The sequence below is a fragment of the Lemur catta genome, chromosome 7 (assembly GCF_020740605.2).
Source record: "Lemur catta isolate mLemCat1 chromosome 7, mLemCat1.pri, whole genome shotgun sequence".
Classification (NCBI taxonomy): domain Eukaryota; kingdom Metazoa; phylum Chordata; class Mammalia; order Primates; family Lemuridae; genus Lemur; species Lemur catta.
The window spans coordinates 73,674,214-73,694,491 of record NC_059134.1 but is presented as its reverse complement, the minus strand read 5'-3'; the positions used below and the strand labels follow the sequence as shown (position 1 = coordinate 73,694,491).

Below are 20,278 nucleotides of genomic sequence, written 5' to 3'. Positions count from 1 at the left end.
CACGGTGGGGGGGGGGGAACAGATTTTTAGGGGCTCTCCTTGAACTGTGGTCCAGCCTCTGGAGGCCCTGCAGACCTCCAAGCTCTGGGTAGAGAACCTGCGGCAATTGCCTCAGGGGTCACACACTGGTTAGCCAAGACCAGGAAAGAGAAATTCTTGGATGACTGTGGAATCTCTGCAGATTCTGGTGGCCCTGGCTTTCCTAGGTCACTAAAGGCAAGCACCATTCCTGGCCTGGGAACTTGAAATTGTGGACTCCTCCCCCAGCTAACAATACAAAATTGCAATAGGTCTGAATTCACAAATAGGCATCCCTTCCTCTGAACTGGCAAGGAGGCCAAGCAGCAAACTGGCCCAGATTTATAAAAGAAAGACATTTTCCTTGAGGTCTGAGATCACAGATGGGAAAAGAGGGGAGGGCAAACCCACCTGCAGTGTCCATGTGCAAAACATCTGGGTTGGGGAGACGAGTCAAGAATATCCCCTTTTTCCTCTTAAGGCAAACTGTTTCGAATTATCCCTCAAGGATCGAGTTTACCTTTCCAGCTGTTTGGGTATTGCTTGTATGTTTAGTGACTAAGGGCTCATTTAAAGAGATGACACCAAGGTAAGGGCTCAGAATTAGGGAATGGAAGAATCTTTACAAAGAGTGCTCCCTTAAGAGGCCATATGTTAGGTGGTTGGAGGATCTGGGGAGGGTCAGACAGGCCTGGGTTTAAATCCCAGCTTGGACACTTATTAGCTGTGTAACTAGCTCAGAGAGGCAAGTTGCTGACCCTCTCTGAGAATCACTGCTTTGTGTCTATGAAACTAGGGTATTATCTCCTCTCTAGGGGTCAGGTGTGTAGATGAGGTAATATCTGAAAGGTGGTTGGCACGGTTCCTGGCATATAGCAATCCACAGGGACATGGTAACTACTATTGTTATTACTTTGTGATATACATTTTTATTAATTATCTATTGCTGCCACGACAAATTACTATAAACTTGGTGGCTTAAAACAACGAAAAATGTATTATATCTCATAGTTCTACGAGTCAGAATTCTGACACGGGTCTTGTGGGCTAAAGTTGTGGGTATGGGCAGGGCTACGCGCATTTCTGGAGGCTCTAGGGCAGTGTCTGTTCCTTTGTCATTTCCCCTTTGTAGAGGCCACCTGCACTCTTTGGCTGTAACCTTCTTCTTCCACCTTCGAAGCCAGCAATGGCAGGGTGAGTCCTTCTCAAATCACATCACTCTGACCTCTTCTTCTGCCTTTCCCTTCTGCATTTAAGGACCTTGTGATCACAACGGGCCCATCCGAATAAGCCAGGGTGACCTCCCTATCTTGATGCCAGCTGATAAGCAACCTTATTTCCCCTTATCATGTAACTGCACGTTCTGAACATTAGGATGTGGACATCTTTGGGGGGCTTGGAATGGAGGGTCAGGGAAACAGTCTCTTCTCATTTTTCCTCCTTCTCTTCCATGGCTCTCAGCAGGGTCTACGCCTAAGAAATAACTGGCTTGGGGACTTACCACCTGGAAAGGGGTCCCCACCAATTCCGTCTGCTGGCTGAGGACCTCTGGCCTGGACTACACTTTTCCCTCCAGGTCGGGCCTGGATCTGTGAATGCGCCGCTTGGTGCCAGGAGGGCTGCTTTGTTCCACATGAATCACAAAGCCAAGCGGTGCCTGGAGCTCCTGGAGCCCTTGTGACACTCCCAGAGGGGAAGGAGGCTTGGCAGGCTGCACAAATACCAGGTTGCATAGTTACATCCTCACCCTGTGGCACTGCCCCCAGAGCGGCTTCCCGACTCAAGCTGAAACTGGGGCAGCTCTGAATACCAAGGCCAGGGCCCCAGAAAGTCTGCACAGTGACGCTGAATGCTTAACTGGGAGAGCAATCTCTACACCTAACACTTTTCTAATTTGGAGGATAATAAAAACTTTTAACAAGAAGGGGAAAAAAAAGGTCTCTCCTTTCTGCTTCCTTTCCTGGCACAAAGTTGGAGGGAAATTTCCATTGTGTTCAAGTCTCAGGCTGACTCTGCCTCACAGCATTTGTTTTTTGCCTTTGGGAGGTCTGAAGTGATTTGGCTTTCTTGCCTAAATTAAGGAAAGCCACTGACATTCAGTAAGTGTCCCAGTGGCTTAGAAGAAGGTTACCAAGTAGTTGCAAAGTCCTTCTGATCTGATGTGCACGCCAGGCCCGAGTTCGTCCTCCTGCTGTTCTCAGTGACAGGCATGTGACCCTGCGATGCCGATGCCGTTTAGGAGAAGCAGCTAACTGCTCCAGCCCATTGTATGCTAAAGCACAGGTTGATAAAGAAAAGAGCCATGAGCCCGTTGAGGCTTTGGAGCCACCAAGACAGGGACTCAGAAATGGAAACTTTCCTGGAGCTGAGCTTTATGCTTTCAAAGCACTCATGTCACTGGAGTTCAGGAACTTTTGGTGGGTTCTGAGAGGATGGCAGCACACACAGAAGCCGGTGGGAGCCCAGCAAGCCACCTGACTGTCGGTTAGCACAGTCTCTTGGCCCTCCTTGGCGTATTTCTTCTTCCTCCCAGGCTGCGAGTTTGGAGACCTCCAGGCCAAAGCTCCCTTTATCTGTCCGTTATCTGGGGCCTATGATGTGTAATAAGCCACCTCCATTTGTCCCTTTTGATCCTCCCTTCTCAGCCGGCTGGCTCTAGTTTGATGGAAGTAGCCACCGATCACTATCAGGGAAAACCTGGAGCCCAGAGGTGGCAACCCTAAAGAGTGACAGGAGATCAAGGGCACACTCGGCATTTTGAATTTACTATCTTCATTTATGATTTCTCAGAAGCCGGCTGGTGACAAACCAGACTCACAAACTGACATGGTCTCTATCTCCCAGGCTCCAAAGGTACACATTCCTATCAGTTACTTTTAATAACCCTGAAGATACCGCAGCCACATCCTGCTGCAGACAGCCAAGCTCTGCCCGCTGGGCCAGCGTCCTTTAAGGTCTTGCCCTCAAATAGCTGTTCTCCCGAGCCGCACTGCCGAGGTTTCCGATTCTCTTATTCAAACAGGGATCTGCCTTTCTTGCACTAGTCTTCCCTTTGCTGAAGTTTTATCAGATCTGATCTTCCAGTACTTTTCCTATTTCCTTCATAAACTTACGTGGTCTATTGCTTATATGTGAATTCACTGGGCTGTCTTTTCGTACAGAACTTCCTGGAAATACCTTAGCTCTGAGACCTTTGATTATCAAGTTAAAAAGGAAGAATTCTGGTCATTTATCTAATTTAAATTATTTAAAGGACATATTTCTGATTATGGGGATAAGAATAGCATTACCCAAATTGCAGCCAATTTGCACACACACTACCTTTCTTTCTGACATCACTACACACCATCTGTGATATTCTTCCTTGGTATTTCACATTACAGTCTCTCAAGCCTGCGCTATCCTTACCTTAAGCAGTATTTGTAAAAATCATAGGTTTGATGTGCTAGTTGTAAGTTTTTTCAAAATATTAAAATTAAAGTGTAATTGTTAAAAAGAAGTATTTTCCTGTCTACTATCTAAAATTATTTCCTATATTATTTATGTTAGCCTCCCACTTTGGGAAACAGTCATCTAGAATATAGTTTTTACAACTACACGTAACTACTATATATTTGAGATTTTTATGAAGAATTTTATAGAAAAAATCCACTATTATTTTAATTTAGCCAAAGATGAAGCATTACTATGGTCTGTTCACAATAACTTTGGAGAGTAAAGAAATTTGGCATGTTCTAGAACAATGCAAAATATCTCCCTGCCTACAGGTCAGAACTTATATAAAACAGAAATTTATAATCCTTATTAAATCCTATTTCTTTAAAAAGCCATCTGAGTTCTTTCCTGAAAACTCAGTCAGTCATCCATTCAGTCTTAAATAAATGATCAGATCTGAGCATTCCAGTCCAGGGAGAACCAGAAGACATTGTTGTCTATTTGGTTCAGCCACATAAGCTGAACTAAAACAACCTAACAAATGCTACCCATCTTTCCAACCCCACCCCCAAATCCTCCATCTCCAAAAGCAGAAACAAGCTCAGCTATGATCTATAATAATTCCATTAACCCTGCAACGAAGCATTAAATTAAACCGCCTAGTACAGATTCTTCTTTTGCTACAAGGGGAAAGGTACCTTGTAAGGCCTGCATTTTATGCTGATAGATTTACCAATTAACTACATGTGCACGAGAGAACACAAATAAGCAAAATAATTTGGCAAATTGGGTAATCTCCAGCGGGCATGTTGATTTTTCCCCCCAATAATATTTACTTTAAAGATTTTAGTTACAGAGAGTTTAGTCTTCATTAACCATAGGGAAAAAGCTGACTTGGGCTAGATCCCTAGCCTTTTGTCACCCCTGATACACATAAATCACAAGCCTGGATGCTGGGTAGACTGAAGGAGGACACATTCAAGTCAGCGGTAGAGACTGGGCCAGATCCCAAGTTCCTAACAACTAATTCAGTGTTTCCCAGCCTGCCCTGAGAGACCATGAAGATTCCTCTTCAGCAAATTCCATTTCTGGGTGTGATTTTGGTATCCGTCTCTTCAGTGTGCTGCCCTATTTCTCCGAAGTCAGAGAACTACAGAAGTCACTTAGCTCTTTGTCAAGAGCACGCCCTGCCAAGAGAACAGCAGGAAGCTGTCCTCGTGCTACTATTTGGCTTTCCGACGTATGAGGTTTAGCACCCAAAAGGCGTACAGTCATTTCAAAGCACTCACATCTAAATTCCACGTTACGTCTCATCAACACAGATGTGGAAAGAGGTCAAGTATGCCAGAAAAATCCTTGAACAGCCAGATCATTAAAGGCTATTTGAAATCTGTACTGAAATGCAGAATTATAGCACATTAGAGCTGGAAGGGATCCTGGAAATCATATAGTCCACATCCCTTCTTTAACAGGGTTGCTCAAGGTCATGGAATAGGTTTGTGTCAGAGTAAGGACTAGAACTTGGAGGCCAATAGACCTCTTTGTTGTAGCATTTTCTGAAGCTCTTGTCTTCTCTGACAGTGGTGGTGACGACACATGACCCATCCCCATAATGTCAACTTCTCAGCATGTGGTGTATAAACCTACGTCTCTACGCCTTGCCTCCCATTACCAGGCAACAGGAGGCTCTACAGTGAAGCCTACTCCGCCAAGGCCAAAACAGCTCCCTTCTGCACACGCGTCCCGAGGTGCAATGCCTAGAAAGCTGGCTAATGAGAGAGGAAGTAAAGCAGATCCCTGGGGCCTGCTGAGCTGACAAAGATGCAGTAGCAACAGTCAAAACAACAACAAAACCACCCAAGCCGCAACTCCCTGTGTTTTTGCCGTCAGCAGCACTACCCTACCCTGAAGCAGGACTCAGGAACCCTCAGCATCCCTCTCCCAGTGTGCCAGCTCCTAGCCCCAGGCTCAGCTTCCAGGCCTCCCCACCTCTCTGAGGGTTAAAGAAGCCCCCATCCACTCTTCCAGCATCACAGACCTCATTGCAGGCCACTCTGGAATCACCTGTGCATCTTGCCAACCCCAAGTGAAGCGAGCTTACCTGTCAGCGTCTCCGAGGCCCAGGGAGGTATTTCGTTGCAGGGTCTCCCGCACCACAGCCATCCCATCAGGGAGACGGTTCAGGCGACGCGTGTAGAGGCCAAGCCCACCATCGGTCATGTACCTTTAAAAGAAGAAGAGGATGATGCACATGTATGGTCAAAAGCAAGTCGCAGACAGGCTTACTGTTCAATCCAAAAGCCCTGCATGGCCACCTTGTGCTTTAAGAGGGAAGAAACAGAGGATTTCCTGAGGCTCTGTCACCGATCACCACCCAGGGATAACTCAGCCGCTGATTCAACCTAGAGGATCACCAGCTTGCTAGCAAAAAAAAAAAAAAAAAAAAAAACCAAAAAACTCAGCTTAATTAACCCAAACTCACAGGAATCTATAGAGCAGAAGGGAACTAGTGAATAAAATTATCTGTCAGATGTATTCATGACATTCTTTTTAATGTCAGCAATTATACAAGCAGGTGTTTTACCTATGTAAATGGAACTGACAAGTCATTAGCAAATCATAGGCAAAAATATTACAGAACAGTACAGCAGAGGAAGCAGGCAGGCATTCAAGAGAGGAGAAAAGAAAGGACAGAGGACAGAAGAGCCACCTTTGCCATCACAGAGCAAGTCGCTGCTCTGGGTTGTAGGTTTTTCACCTAAACTCTGGGAATGTCACAGCTGGTGATAGATGGGAATATCACAAGGCAGACATGTGAATTAGCAAGACATGGAATATGGGAAGTGCTCTGTAATTTGTGTAAGACTATACGAGATGGAAGACATTATGGTTGCTGTGATCTTGAATTTTACCTTTGATACTGATGTCTTAGAGGGGTTGTCACAAAACTCTGTAAACAACACTCTTTTCCAGATCTCTTGGTGATGCTACAAAGCTGTGTTCTGATGGAATCGGTGTTGTCTAGGGGAGGGAGGGTCCTTGGAACATGCATACAGACGGCTGACAGTCTACCAACCAGCCAAGGTCCTGAAAGCTTAGCACTAGTAGGAGGTAGCTCAGGTCCAAAAGCCTTTGTACCTCAGATCCATGTTGGTTCGTTCACAGAACCCCATAAAGGAGATGGGCCGTGTCATTTTCCTCATATTCAGAGGAGAACAGGACAGCAAAGCAAATCTTGGGCAGAGCCTAAAACCAAACTTGGACCCTCTACTCCCTGCACGGACTCCATCAGATCACCCTGCAAGGTATCTGAAAATGCAGGCATTTCATTTTCAAGTCAAATAATACGTAGTAAGAACACTAGTGAGTCATTATTTACTTGAAACAGAGTCAGCTGACCACAATCACTGCATTTTACTGCATTCAGCATTTTTGCTTTTGCATATGTGGGGTTGATCCTGAAGGTTCCCGATTCTTGAATTTCTTCCTCCTCTAGCTGGGGACCTTTTTAGGGTATATTCTTAGAAGAACAAAATTAGGAGACGCGGTGGAGGTTTCCCAGAATCAGTAAGGTCAAGTAAGGGGCAGAGAAGAAAGTTCCCACTGAACTTTCTTCCACTCGTGTGAGAAGCGCCTTCCACTATGGGTCACAGGAAACTTTCCTCGGCGCAGCTCCCAGGACATCACGTCTGAACTGAACACCTCCAATGTCCCCTCCCCCTCCCTTTATGACACTAACAATCACAGACGTCGCAAGGCAACACCGTGAAAAGTCTGTTGGCGTGAGTCAGACCAAGTGTTTGTGGTTGAGCCGACAACACGACAGCAGAATAGAGTGAATTTTTCACTCGACTGTATCATTTTAAAAACAAAAAAACACTCTGTGAATATACTACAAACCACTGAATTGTACGATTTAAAATGGTGAATTTTATGATATATGAATTATATCTCAATAAGAAATAAAGTAAAAAAACAATGATTGTGGCTATAGTTAAATAATTATTTCTTTAATTGCCTTTTGATGCTTGTCTCTCACACTAGATGGTAGGCTCTTTGGAGGGAGAGATTATTCCTATTTTGTTCAAATATATCCCATGTGCCTAGAGCTTATTAAATACTGTTTTTGTTGAATGAATGAACACATGAATGAATGAAGCCCAGAGACATAGCCATGGGCGGAGTTTAGCAAAAACTTTTTGTAAGGACACTGATGACAGGTTTCTTTCCTCTTAAATGTTAACAAACTTGACTTCTAAGACATACGGCAACCAAATTAAACTGTGTATCTGCCAGTCTATCCATCATCCATCTATCTGTCCATCTGTCCGTCCGTCCACCCATCCGTCCAACACATGTAGTGACTCAGGGCAGAGCTAGGACAAGCTATGTGCATCCATCCTACAACTGGCACAAGGAGGGAAAAAAACACCTACAATAAAATGCTGTAACTTTGCCAGAGGCTGGACTCTCTAGATCAAATGTCCTTTTCAAGGAGAACTCAGTGGAAGCTCTTCAAAATACAATCTATTGCACCATTAAGCAAGGCAGTTAATTTTGATTTTAGCAAAGTCTGTCCAGCCAGTTAGATAAACAAAATTCTTTCAACTGGGGAGATCTTGTCAAAGGACAAACACACTAATTTTAGCATTCATTTCCCTGCTGGATTTTTACTGCTGGTGAAACAACACGCACGGTTGGGCAATTACATGCACCGGGGCATGTAGACAAGGCCCACACATACATACCCCTGGCTTCCTGCTACGGCCACAGAGCAGAACCTGGTGTGCATTTCGCGGATGGAACGCTGAGACATGCTGCAGCCCCCAGCAACACTTGGGTGCAATGTGGTTAAAAAGAGGAGGGCCCTGGAGAGACGGGACTCAATGTGTGAATGTGGCTTGTCAACTGCTGCTGGGAATTCTTTGTTTAGGCAGAGAGGAGGGGAAAGGCAAGGATAAACCAGGGTCCTCTACCTTCTCAAATACACTAAGAACTGAAAGTCAGGGAGCTGAATGTAACTAGTCTGGCAATGGTCAAGGTTCAGTTGCAAGTCTATTTCATTCAAGGTGTACGGGTTGAGGGAGGGAAGGAAGAGTGGTATGGAAAATGGAGAATTTACCTCTTCTCCCAGAGGTTTGTAAACATGTATTCAATCATTTAAAAGTAACAATAATACTCATACCAGGCACAGTGGCTCATGCCTGGAATCCCAGCACTTTGGGAGGGCCAAGGCAGGAGGATCACTTGAACCCAGGAGTTAAACACCATCCTGGGCAACATAGCAAGATCCCTTCTTTATAAAAAATAAAAAAATGAGTCAGGCACGGTGGTGCACACCTGTAGTACCAGCTGTTTTGGAGGCTGAGGCAGGAGGATCACTTGGGTCCAGGAGTTTGAGGCTGCAGTGAGCTAATGATGATGTTACTGCACTCCAGCCTGGGTGACAGTGTGAGACTCTGTCTCTAAAAATGAAAAAGAATAAAAAATAAAAATAATAATACTCTTTAAAATAAATTTTGTTGTATGCCTCTTCCTGGGAGACAGCACAGCACTGGAGACAGAGTTGTCATTAGACCCAGACTCACACTCAAGAATCTAATTTAAAATATTTCTTTCCAGCCGGGCGCGGTGGCTCACGCCTGTAATCCTAGCTCTGGGAGGCCGAGGCGGGTGGATCGCTCGAGGTCAGGAGTTCGAGACCAGCCTGAGCAAGAGTGAGACCCCGTCTCTACTAAAAATAGAAAGAAATTATCTGGCCAACTAAAAATATATATACAAAAAAATTAGCCGGGCACGGTGGCTCATGCCTGTAGTCCCAGCTACTAGGGAGGCTGAGGCAGTAGGATCGCTTAAGCCCAGGAGTCTGAGGTTGCTGTGAGCTAGGCTGATGCCACGGCACTCACTCTAGCCCGGGCAACAAAGTGACACTCTGTCTCAAAAAAAAAAAATAAAATAAAATAAAATAAAATATTTCTTTCCAGATTATTATCCATCAATTATAATAGTTTGATTTACAAAAAAAGCTTCATTATGTGTTTTTAAATAACTCTTCTAGTCTCGACAAAAATGTATGTTTTTGTTGGACCCAAATTTGTATAGAAATTGGCTTCTGATAATATAAACTGCCTTAACAAAGTTAATCCCTTAAGAAAGCGTAATTTACAGATGAAGCAGTCATTGGTGTGCTCATCTGAAACACTGGCCTTTGTCCAGCAGTGGTAAAAAGGCCTGTGTTCCTGAAGGCTCAGGGAAGCAGGGCAGGGCTGGCCTCACCCAGTTTTTTGCACTTTACAAGAGGCTCCCACTGGGTGGAGAAGAAAATGACTTGCCTGAGGTCACAAGCAAAGGAACCAGCTGATCCGGGGACTGAATCCCAGAGCACCAGCGCCACACTTTCCTTCTCCTTGGGGACATAAATAATTAGTGTTGGAGCCTAATGAGGTGCTGGTAACATCCTGATGTTTGCCGAGTGGGTTCCCGCCTCAGCTGCCAAGCTGCTCAACAACTCCCACGTTATCCTTTCTGTCTCCACCTTCCGAAGCTTCCCCAGAGAACCCTGCGCAGAGAGTGGGAGCCTTTGCTAAAAGGACAAAGTGTCTGTGGGTTGTTCTTACTTTTCAAGGCTGAGGCATCCCGGGGTGTCCCATGAGCATCAGGGTTAGACCTAGAGTTCAAATGCCTCCTCTGCCCCTTGCTAGCTGAGGGATCTAGTACACGTCATTGTTAGTAAGAACTAACTGTACTGAGTGCTTGCTGGGTACTGTGTTAAGTGCTTCACCTAAATCATGGCATTCAACCTTCAAAAGAGCCTTATCAAGTGCATTATCACTTCTATTATTCACATCAGGAAAATAATAAAACCATAGTCAAGATCACAGTGCAGGTGGGTGCGTTCTAATCTCAATTTGTCACATTTCAGCGTAATTGCTTTGAGATCTAGTTTTCTCATCTGCAAGATGGGTGAAACTACAGATGAGTCTCTGAGGATTGTGGTGGGTTCAATGAGATGGTGCATGCATACGAAACCCACTGCCCGGACACAGGGAGCATTTCCTCATCACTAGCTGCTGTTGTTATCATCACTGCAATTGCCCATGTCACAGGGTAGTGACTCTGCATGGTCGTCTTCCATTTTCAGTACCACAAATACTACATCCCAGGCTCTGTGCCAGGCTGGGGTTACGGAGATGGCAAGACCTAGTCCCTGCCCTGGTGAAGCTGAACATCTATGAGGGACTAAGACACGTAAGTACCTCTACTGCTGCATGAAGAATGGTGTGACAGATGAACGCGTGACAGGCTCTGAGAACACACAGGGAAGCTGTAACAGAGGAGCGCTATTCCAGCAGGCCCTGAAGGGTGCAGAGGAGTTTGCCTGCCAAAAGACGATCCATCTAGGCACACGGATAGCATTTGTAAAAGCAGAGGGAGGAGGAGGAGGAGGAGGAGGGGACGTTAACAGAAGGGTAAATAGTTCACTGTTGCTGGGACATTGGGAACAAAGCCAGGAACTGGGCTGCATGGGGCCAAGGGCACAGTCTTAAAGACCTTGAAGGGGAGACATGAAGGTCTAAGCAAATGAGTAACAGGCTCTTGCTTCTATTTCAGAGCGAACCCCAACTTCTCAATACTTCATCATTTTTACTCCATTTCTGGTGAGCATTTTCTCATCGATATTTCCTTCTACAGTTTTTTCAGAACACACCACTTCTAATCCTGCCTGAGTCATCCCAGACCTCTGGGGAATGATCAGACTTGCAGGGTAGACCTCACCATCCCTCCAGCCAAGGCAGACCTGGGAAGGCAACATGCCTATTACAAGGAACTTTCTCAACAAAATAGGTCTGTAGCTGACACCAGCTATGAAAAGGCTCAGGAATCTAATAGGACCTGTTAGAACAAATATGCTGGATTTCGAGCCCAACATTTAGTAAATAGATCTCTTCCCCTTCTTTAGACGTAATGACACAACAATGTGGAACCGAGTGAAACTGGCTTTGTGAGTCACCTCTGGAAGGAGGGAGAGGTGACTTCTCATTCCCAAAGTCCACAGATCAATAGGGCCTGCAGAAGGAACACAAAGGGACTGTCACTAATCTCCAAAGAAACCACCTTCCATCAAGAACTGGGGGGATGAGAGGGGACAGGATGGAAAGAAATACGTACCAACCTGCTTTAGTCAAGAGCATTTCTAAGAGAACATGACATTAAAACAAGAACAACAACAACAACAACAACAAATTCTCAGATGCAGGAAATGAAAGTACAAACAGAAAAAAAAAAAAATCAAATCAATCCTAGGCAATTACTTTTCTCCAAAAATATGTCAGCTTGTCCTGTCTATAGTTTTTGGACACACTTTTGGCTTAAATATAAACATTGTAAAGAAAAATGGAATAAAATAATTATATATGTGTGTGTAATATCCTTGCCAATACCAATATAAATATATGAACATATACATCAACACATGCTTTGTTGTCTAAGATTGAGAAAAACGATGTGGGCTGCTGAAAAGCCCTTGCTGTTGAGCATGGTGCCAACATGCAAATCCCCAAACAACATAAGCTTTCACGGGGCTTCTTCACTCAGTTACAATACAGCGTGACATTCATTCTTTGAGTTTATTAGGATGTAAATTGAGTTTCTGGACAAACCTGTAAAAAGATCCCTTTAGTTTAGGGCCTCTTAGAAGTCAGATGAGTCAACTTCACTCTGGGTCACAGAAGGACAAACCGACCAGCTAGACTAACAAAGCTGCCTACGTCCTTCTGCAGAAAGCCGATCTTTATGAAAGAAAGGAAGCTGCTACGTTTGACATAGGGAAGAAGAGAATGCTTCTGAAATGCAAAAATATGACTGGAAAAAAATGGGTTCAATTTCTCAGTGCTAATTATAAAACTGCAGCACTACCATTTAGGCAAATACTTAAAATTCTACTAAGGAAACACTTAGAAGCTCTTTTGTCCTCAAAGAGTTTTTAGGTAACGCCTGAGGCAAATGTGGCATATTTCATTCATTAAACACCCTCGTTTCACATGACAAATACAGAGTCATATCATAGTGATGGTAATATCCTACTCACACACCTTCTCGTGTATTTTAAAATCAAATAAAGGTGAGTTCCAATTAAAGAACATGGTGTTGCTTCTTCTCAATTATGGGTCTCCCCAAACTGACACATGATGAAACAAAACCAACAGCAGCCTTTGGAGAGAAAGTCCTAGGTTAGAATGTCTTTCTCAGTTGGGTTTCCCTGTAATAATAGGACTTGAACTATAAATAATCCAGACCAGACAATGCATGCAATCAAGAAACATGAGGGTAGGGGAAAAGAAGGGGTAAGAAATGACTCTACCCTTTCATTTTTGTGCCTTAGTGGGCAATTCTTCGTTAGCACAGACTCATACTTCTTTGGTTTCCGTTCCTTTGAAGGAACCTTCTAACAAATGCTGGCAGAGGCAGAGGGGAGACGTGGGCTTAGAGAATCCAACCAGTTTCCTACCTTTCTGTTTGATGCCGAGTTTGGCACCTTTAGCACCATTTCCCACTGTCCTCCAGGACTGCTGACTCTTCAGAACATCACCAAGTCGGTATCATCATGCTCTTTTTAGGGGGATATGGGACTTGAATTTATATCTTAAGCAAAATCTCCCCTTATTTTGCTCAAGCCTGGAGCATGCCACCCGTGACCACACCACAAGCCACCTTGGCTCAGAGCATTGGACATGACCATGGCAAACAGATGTCACTATTTGCTGGAAGTTTCCTCAGTGGCTATGAGCCACCCACCAGGAATATTCACAGGTTAAGGGGCACCAACCCCTTCCCCAGATTTTCTGCGTTTCATGTCCATCTCACTGCAAAATGAGCCAGATGAGTGGGAAAACACAGCTCAATCCTGGTCGTGGTGAGGCAGAAAGTCAAGTTTGCTGCAGAAGTGAGCCCACTCGGGAGGTCTGGAGCCAACTCTGGCTAGCCCAGTCAGCACAGCGCACTCTCTAGGGAGCACCACAAAGAGGTTGCTAAGCTAATCAGACAAGAGCTCAGCTCCAGTGTCCCCATGGGAACAGAGGCAGCAGCGGGGAAAAGGCAGGCCAGAGTTAAGGAGGAGTCAAAGGGTCCCAGGGGCCCCCTAGAAGCCTCACTGGGGGAAACTGGTGCCACAGACTTTAGCCATTTCTATATCCTAAAGTGAGGCACTGAAGAGCCATTTGGGAAAGAACAGAAAGCATAAATAGGGGTCATCGTCTACAGCAAAACTGCACATGAGTGTCACCCTCTACCTCCTGCTTCAAGTACAGCTGTGGACCAGCGGTTTCAGAGTTCCTTGGCCACTTTCTTAAAATGCAGTGTCCCAGACCTCTGAAATCAGACTCTGCGTTTCAGTAAACTCCCCTGGTGATGTGTGTGCACGTTAAAGAATCAGAAGCACCGGTAGCAGGCATGGTCTCTGCAGAGGGGAGCACAGATGATCCACAGGAGGGAAAACTCAAGTGCTTGCTTTTATCTTTATTTCTTTTCACATCCTTTTTTTTTTTTGAGACAGAGTCTCGCTTTGTTGTCCGGGCTAGAGTGAGTGCCGTGGCATCAGCCTAGTTCACAGCAACCTCAAACTCCTGGGCTTAAGCGATCCTACTGCCTCAGCCTCCCGAGTAGCTGGGACTACAGGCATGTGCCACCATGCCCGGCTAATTTTTTCTATATATATTTTTAGTTGTCCAGATAATTTTTATTTCTATTTTTAGTAGAGACGGGGTCTCACTCAGGCTGGTCTCGAACTCCTGACCTCGAGCGATCCACCCGCCTCGGCCTCCCAGAGGGCTGGGATTACAGGCGTGAGACACCGTGCCCGATCTTCACATCCTTTTAATTCCCATGTTTTGTGTGTTTTATAGTATGTGCAATATTTCAATAACATGACATATATTTTAAAAATAAATACAACCAAAACCAGTTAAGAGACCACTAGCTAAAGCAGAAATTCCTAAATTTTCCAAAGTTATGGATGCCTTTGAGAAACTCATGAAAGCCATGGACCTATCATCTCACCTATGTGTGAAATTCGCATCCGGTTCAAGTTGGCTTACAGACCTGCAGCCCTAAGTTTGCAGTCCCTCTGCCAAAATAGGGCAGAAGCAGATCCTCGCTGAGTGGGTCCTTTCAATGTATTCTGCAATGGTTTTTACATTGCAAGACTTGTTTGTTTGCTATAAACTGATTCAGTGTGGCTCATGGCTTTGCTATAATTTACATCACCCTGAATTTTAGCACACAGACTCAATCTCACTATTGCTTGGGTTTTGCTCTCACAAATTCCTAGCAGAGGAGAGATTGAGCAAGTGGGAAAATTTATTTCTGCATGGTGGTAAAACATGCTACCAGGGTCTGTGTATCTTTTGAAAAATGCAACGTGACTTTCTGCAAGTTTAACAAAATTCCACGTAATACTAATTTCCAGAGCATTTTGGTTTAGCCTACCTAAGGATCTATACACATATAAATTCCATAAACATTTTAATTTAGAAAAAGCTATAATTATGCTAATAAAATACACACTTAAACACACAGCCAACAATTACAACAAGAGTGTACTTATCACCCCTATTTAAATCAATGGACATAACATTTGCATTATAATCTATGACTATGCTTGTTTGAAATGGGAACAGGCAGGGCTGCACGCTTGGGAGACTGACAGTCCCCACATCTGAAATGTGGTGTTGCCTGAATTCTCTTTATTGTGGTTCAACCGTCAGTGTGGAATTGCGGCAAATATTTCTAGCATTAGCAGGAAGCTTCTTGTCCACCTTCTGAAAGATGAAACACATCCTAACACACAGGAAACAGTTCTCTAGACAAAGCCCCTTTAAGCTCTTTCTTGGAATGAAACAGATGGTGAAAGGAGATGGACCGATATCCAGGAATGCTCAAACCTCAGAACACACCCGAATCATCAGTGTAACTGGGGGAAAATGCATATTCCAGGGCCCTGGCTCCACAGATGCAGGAAGTCTTTAGTGGAGCTCAAATCTTGTATTTTTTAAAAATAGACTTTTTTTTTTTTTTGAGGTTTACAGGAAAATTGTATAGAAATTAGAGTTCCCTATACCTCGTCTTTTCCCCAACAGTTTGCTCTATTATTGACATTTTAATTAGTAAGTGTGGTACATTGTTGCAATTGAGAAATAAGTGTTAACACATTATTATTAACTAAAGCCCTATGTAAACCCCAATGTAATAACGTACAGTTTACATTAGGGTTCACTCTATGTTGTACAGCTCTATGGGTTTTAACAAATGCAGAATATCATTTATTCATCATTACAGTATCATAGAGTATAATTCTACTGCCCTAAAAATGTCCCATGCTCTCTGCACCTACTCATTCTTTCCCCTCAAACTGGAATTTGTTATTTTTGTTTTGTTTGTTTTTTGTTTATTTGTTTTTTAGAGACAGGGTCTTGCTCTGTTGTACAGGCTGGAGTACAGTGGTACAATCATAGCTCATTGCAGCTTCTAACTCCTGGTCTCAAACGATCCCCCTACCTCAGCCTTCCAAGTAGTTACGACTATAGATGTGTGCCACCACATCCAGCTAATTAAAAAAATTTTTTTTGATAGCGACTAGGTCTTGCTATGTTGCCCAGGCTGTTCTCAAACTCTCGGCCTCAAGTAATCCTCCTTCCTCAGCCTCCCAAAGTGATGGTATTACAGGCACGAGCCACCACACCTGGTCCAAACCTGCATTTTTGATAGACATGTAAGTAATTCTCCTGCAGTTAGCCAGGCTGAAACTGTCAGAAATGCTGCCTTAAATCTTGAGACCTGGGTGAAGGAACTATGGGCTAGATTGGCTTCAGTTTCCCTGACGATTAGTTGCCACGGTGTGACTAAAGTAGAATTGTAATTTAAATTTCATATCTTTGTAATAACTAGTCTTGCCTCCTCCTGCTTTAAGCTTGAAGCTGATCCCTGGGGTCCCCTCCATCTCAGATCAGTGTTTGATAAGAGATGTTACAACTCTCCAAGGTTCGTCTAAAATATCAATTAACTCATGGTCCTGTACTTAAAGGCCTACAGTCCTCAGAACAGTCCAACTGTAGGAAACCCAGATGGCTGGTGAGTGGCATAGGCCAACAGGATCAGGCATGCTGAACCCAGAATATTATGGACAGTGCAGAGGCTCCATGGGGCATCATGATCCTAGGCCCTTACCCTGGAAAAGCCTTCCACATTGCCAAAAGAACCCTGCCTCCCAAGCACTTCCGACACACCAAAACACGCCTGCCGAGCTTCTGCAGGCTGCCCCGCCTTATCGCTCCTGCAATCTCTGATGCACCTCTCCAAGCCCCAAAGTGCTCTATGACTCAAGTTCACTTTTACATTAAGTCAGAGGAATTTACGTGGGCTTGGAGGATCGTGTGCTCCCTTTGGAAGATGACTAGAGCCTGCAGGGGTGGAAACCAGACATCCAGTGTCTCTTTCTTTTCTGGTTTCAAGTTAGACAGCCCCAGGTAATAACCATAGTCTTTACCAAACTGGGGAAAGCTGGCGCTTCGGTTTAGGTTCATGCAAGTGTCACCTTGTCTTATGTAGACTGCAGCTGAAAGAAACATCGAGTTGTACTGAGAACAGATGGAGTGAGAAGGTGACTCACTTATAACTGGGAGACAAGCCCTTCTGCAGACAGAGGCATAACTCAGGCCTTGGGAGTATCAGCCAACCTCAGCAACTGGATTTCTGGAAGCACCTGGGGGCTGCAGGAAGGGCTGTCCTAAAGCTACAAGTATACCTTTGCCCCAGAGGTGGACCATGTTTTAAGGTGGTGACATTTGTTCAACAAATATTTATGCAGTCTCTGTTGGGAGGCAGGCACTAGCCTGGGTGCTGGGGATACAAGAATCAGGCTCAGTCCTTGACCTTGAGGGCCGCGCGTCTGGTTGGGGCAAACAGACGCCATAAATGTCTGCCTGGGGCTCAGCAAGAGCCAAAGCAGGGAAAGGGGCCAGAAAAGGCTTCCTAGAGGAAGGAAGCCTAGAGTGGCATCTTGAAGGTGTTGGCCAGGCAATCTCGGGCTGGGGCAAGGAGATCAGGTAGTTCACACAGACATGCATGTGGATGTAAAATGTAAAATGAATTCAGCCTATGGTTTTAGATGCTAAATTTCTACAAGGTGATACTTTCATCAAGACAATGGTCATTCTGGGTACCATTCTCAATGGTATTCCACAAATGAACCACCAATATAAAGAAATACATATACAGGCCTCTGGCCTTCAAGCATTAGAGGATTAAGCCAGAATGGGGAACACGGGATGCTCAAATTACCCGCCCCTAAATCCAGCAAGAACAGTAGACACAACAGCTGACAACACAGGGCGCTGACCCTGTGCGCTTGGCTGTGTGTTCGTGTGCACAGGGTCACCTTCAGGACAGGACACGGGCAGTGGGGACACTGGCTCTCTGTGCGACTGGCCCATCTCTGCGGAGGAGGAAGGAGTTTGAAAAAGCATATTCAGTGTTATAAACTTACCATTTTAAACAGACAAATAAAAAGGCCTAGTGTTTTTTATAAGGTATTTTATAGCTAAAGTTTGACAAAATTTTGGCTGGCAAGGAGCTATTAAATATGAAAGATACGTGATTCTTTAGAGCCACGCTTAATTCTTATCCTCCCACTAAGCCCTCCACCCTCAGTTCAGAAGCAGGAATGAGACTTAAAAAAAAAAAAAGTTTGAAAAATACTGAGTTCAACTAGATGAGGATGAGAACCAGTCATTTTCTTCCTGGAGAGATCAGAGCTTAAACTAATGAAGATACTAGATCTCCATATTAAGAAAGACTATCCAAAAATGTGCTGTACATCCACAAAATCGGCATACGGCATACGCACATGTGGGAAACAGCCCGTGGCTGAGGGGCTGCAGACGGGCCCTTCCACACCCTGAGCCAGGAAAGCTAGATCTCACAGCTGCCTCTTTGGGGTGCAAAAAACCTTTTTTTTGTACTGCAAAGATGGGTCCCAAACCCACCCCCCAAGCCCCTCTCCCCTCAAAAAAGAGTAAGACATGGCTGAAATTCTTAGATCTCAAACCAAAACAAAATCCTACAGTGAAAAGGCATCCTGTGCAAACCAAGGGTCACAGCAAAAGAGAAAAATCAGCCCAACCTCTTCAGCTGGGCACACACCAAGTCACGCTCAGGTCCCCCTCGTGGTGAACCATGGAAAAATGTTCTTTTTTGCTAAGGTCGGTAAAAGTGTGTCCTGCTCCAAAAAGTGTGTGTGCGGCTTGACATGGTACAAAATCCAAAAACCAGATGATGCGTTCTCAATGACTAAAACACCTGTGCTAATCTTCACGCTGGCATGTGGCGTTCCCACGCCACGATGCTCCGCCTCATCTAGGATATTAATGTAGAAACATAGGATGTCTTTTAAGATTATCTTCCCCACCACCCACTGAGGACACCAGACTGAAAAGCTTTTACCACTAAAATCTCACTTTAAATGCAACAGAGCATTAAGGAAAACACCCATGACAGATAGTTTCATGGAACTACAGAATCTTAGATCCAGGGGGGATTTCAAAGATTATGTGGTCTAGCGATTTTCTTAGATGGGAAATGGAGACGTGGAGACTTTGAGTGATTTACCCAAGGAAACACAGTGAGAAAGTAGTCACTGATGTGCTTTCATGTTAATATAGTCGTGGTTTCAACAAATCCCTTTTTCTCGCTTTTATGATAAAATTGAAGTTTGGCTCCCTTATTTTACATTTTCTTACAACTGCTCTCTTGTCTGTCTTCTGGTACTCTACCCTCTTCCCCAACAGGATCAATAAAAGCAGGACTCTTATCATTATCATCATCATCATCATCATCATCATCATCATCATCATCTTAGGACCAGTATTTTTGCTTCAATATCCCCAGTTTCTACGAACTGTTCCTGTAACTTTGAAGAAACACCCAGTAAGTGTTTCTTGGTGGACTGAAGGAAAGAATAACAACCAAGAATTAAATTGTCTGTACAGTTTCACTTTCCACAATTTCAGTTATCCATGGTCAGCCGTGGTCCAAAAACAGGTGAGTACAGCACAGCAAGATATTTTGAGAGAGAGAGAGGTCACATTTACATAACTTTCATTACAGTATATTGTTATAATCATTCTATTTTATTCTTAGTTATTATTAATCTCTTACTGTGCCTAATTTATAAATTAAATTTTATCATGGGTGTGCATATATAGGAAAAGCATGGTTTATATAGGGTTCAGTGCTCTCTGTGGTTCAGGCATCCACGGAAGGTGTTGGGACGTACCCCCGTGGATGGTGGGATTACTGTACGTATATCGTATGTGTTAAGCATTTGGAGAATACAAAGAGAAATGAGATGTGTCCTTGCGTCTGCTTTGAGATAAGTCAAGTGCTTTCAATAGTAGGCTATGTTACTGCAGGGGGCCAAGGAAGACTTGTAGGAAGAGGTGGGCCTGTAGGCAGTGGAAGCTGGTAGGAGAAGGCTTGGAGGGAAGGAAGGGTCAACAGGTCCCATTCAAGGGATAGCGTGGCTTGAGGAACAACATTAGTGCCACACTCTGAGGAATCCTGAACCTGAGAGGAAGAGAATTTCATTTCCCCATGGCTAAATTCCCCACTGTCCATGGTTTTTTAAAAAGAAATAAAAAGTGAAAGCGGCATCGTGGGGAGCTCAGTTTGAAAGGCAAAAATCTGTGTTTCTCTCTTAGAATTTCAACATGCACGGGCTAGGACAGGTGCCACAAGTGTGTTTCCAAGAGGACAGGGTGTGGCACAAACTGTG

The 20,278-nt window shown here is 44.4% G+C and overlaps 1 protein-coding gene across 6 annotated transcripts in view; it reads right to left on the bottom strand.

Moving 5' to 3' along the window:
* The window catches only part of NAV2 (neuron navigator 2), a 372,791-nt gene that overhangs the window by 110,966 nt on the left and 241,547 nt on the right, over nt 1-20,278 (bottom strand). For all 6 annotated transcript variants that reach the window (XM_045557674.1, XM_045557675.1, XM_045557676.1 and 3 more), the window contains one exon: nt 5,555-5,677. In XM_045557674.1, coding sequence (XP_045413630.1) covers nt 5,555-5,677 — 123 coding nt within the window. The remainder of the gene's footprint in view (nt 1-5,554; nt 5,678-20,278) is intronic.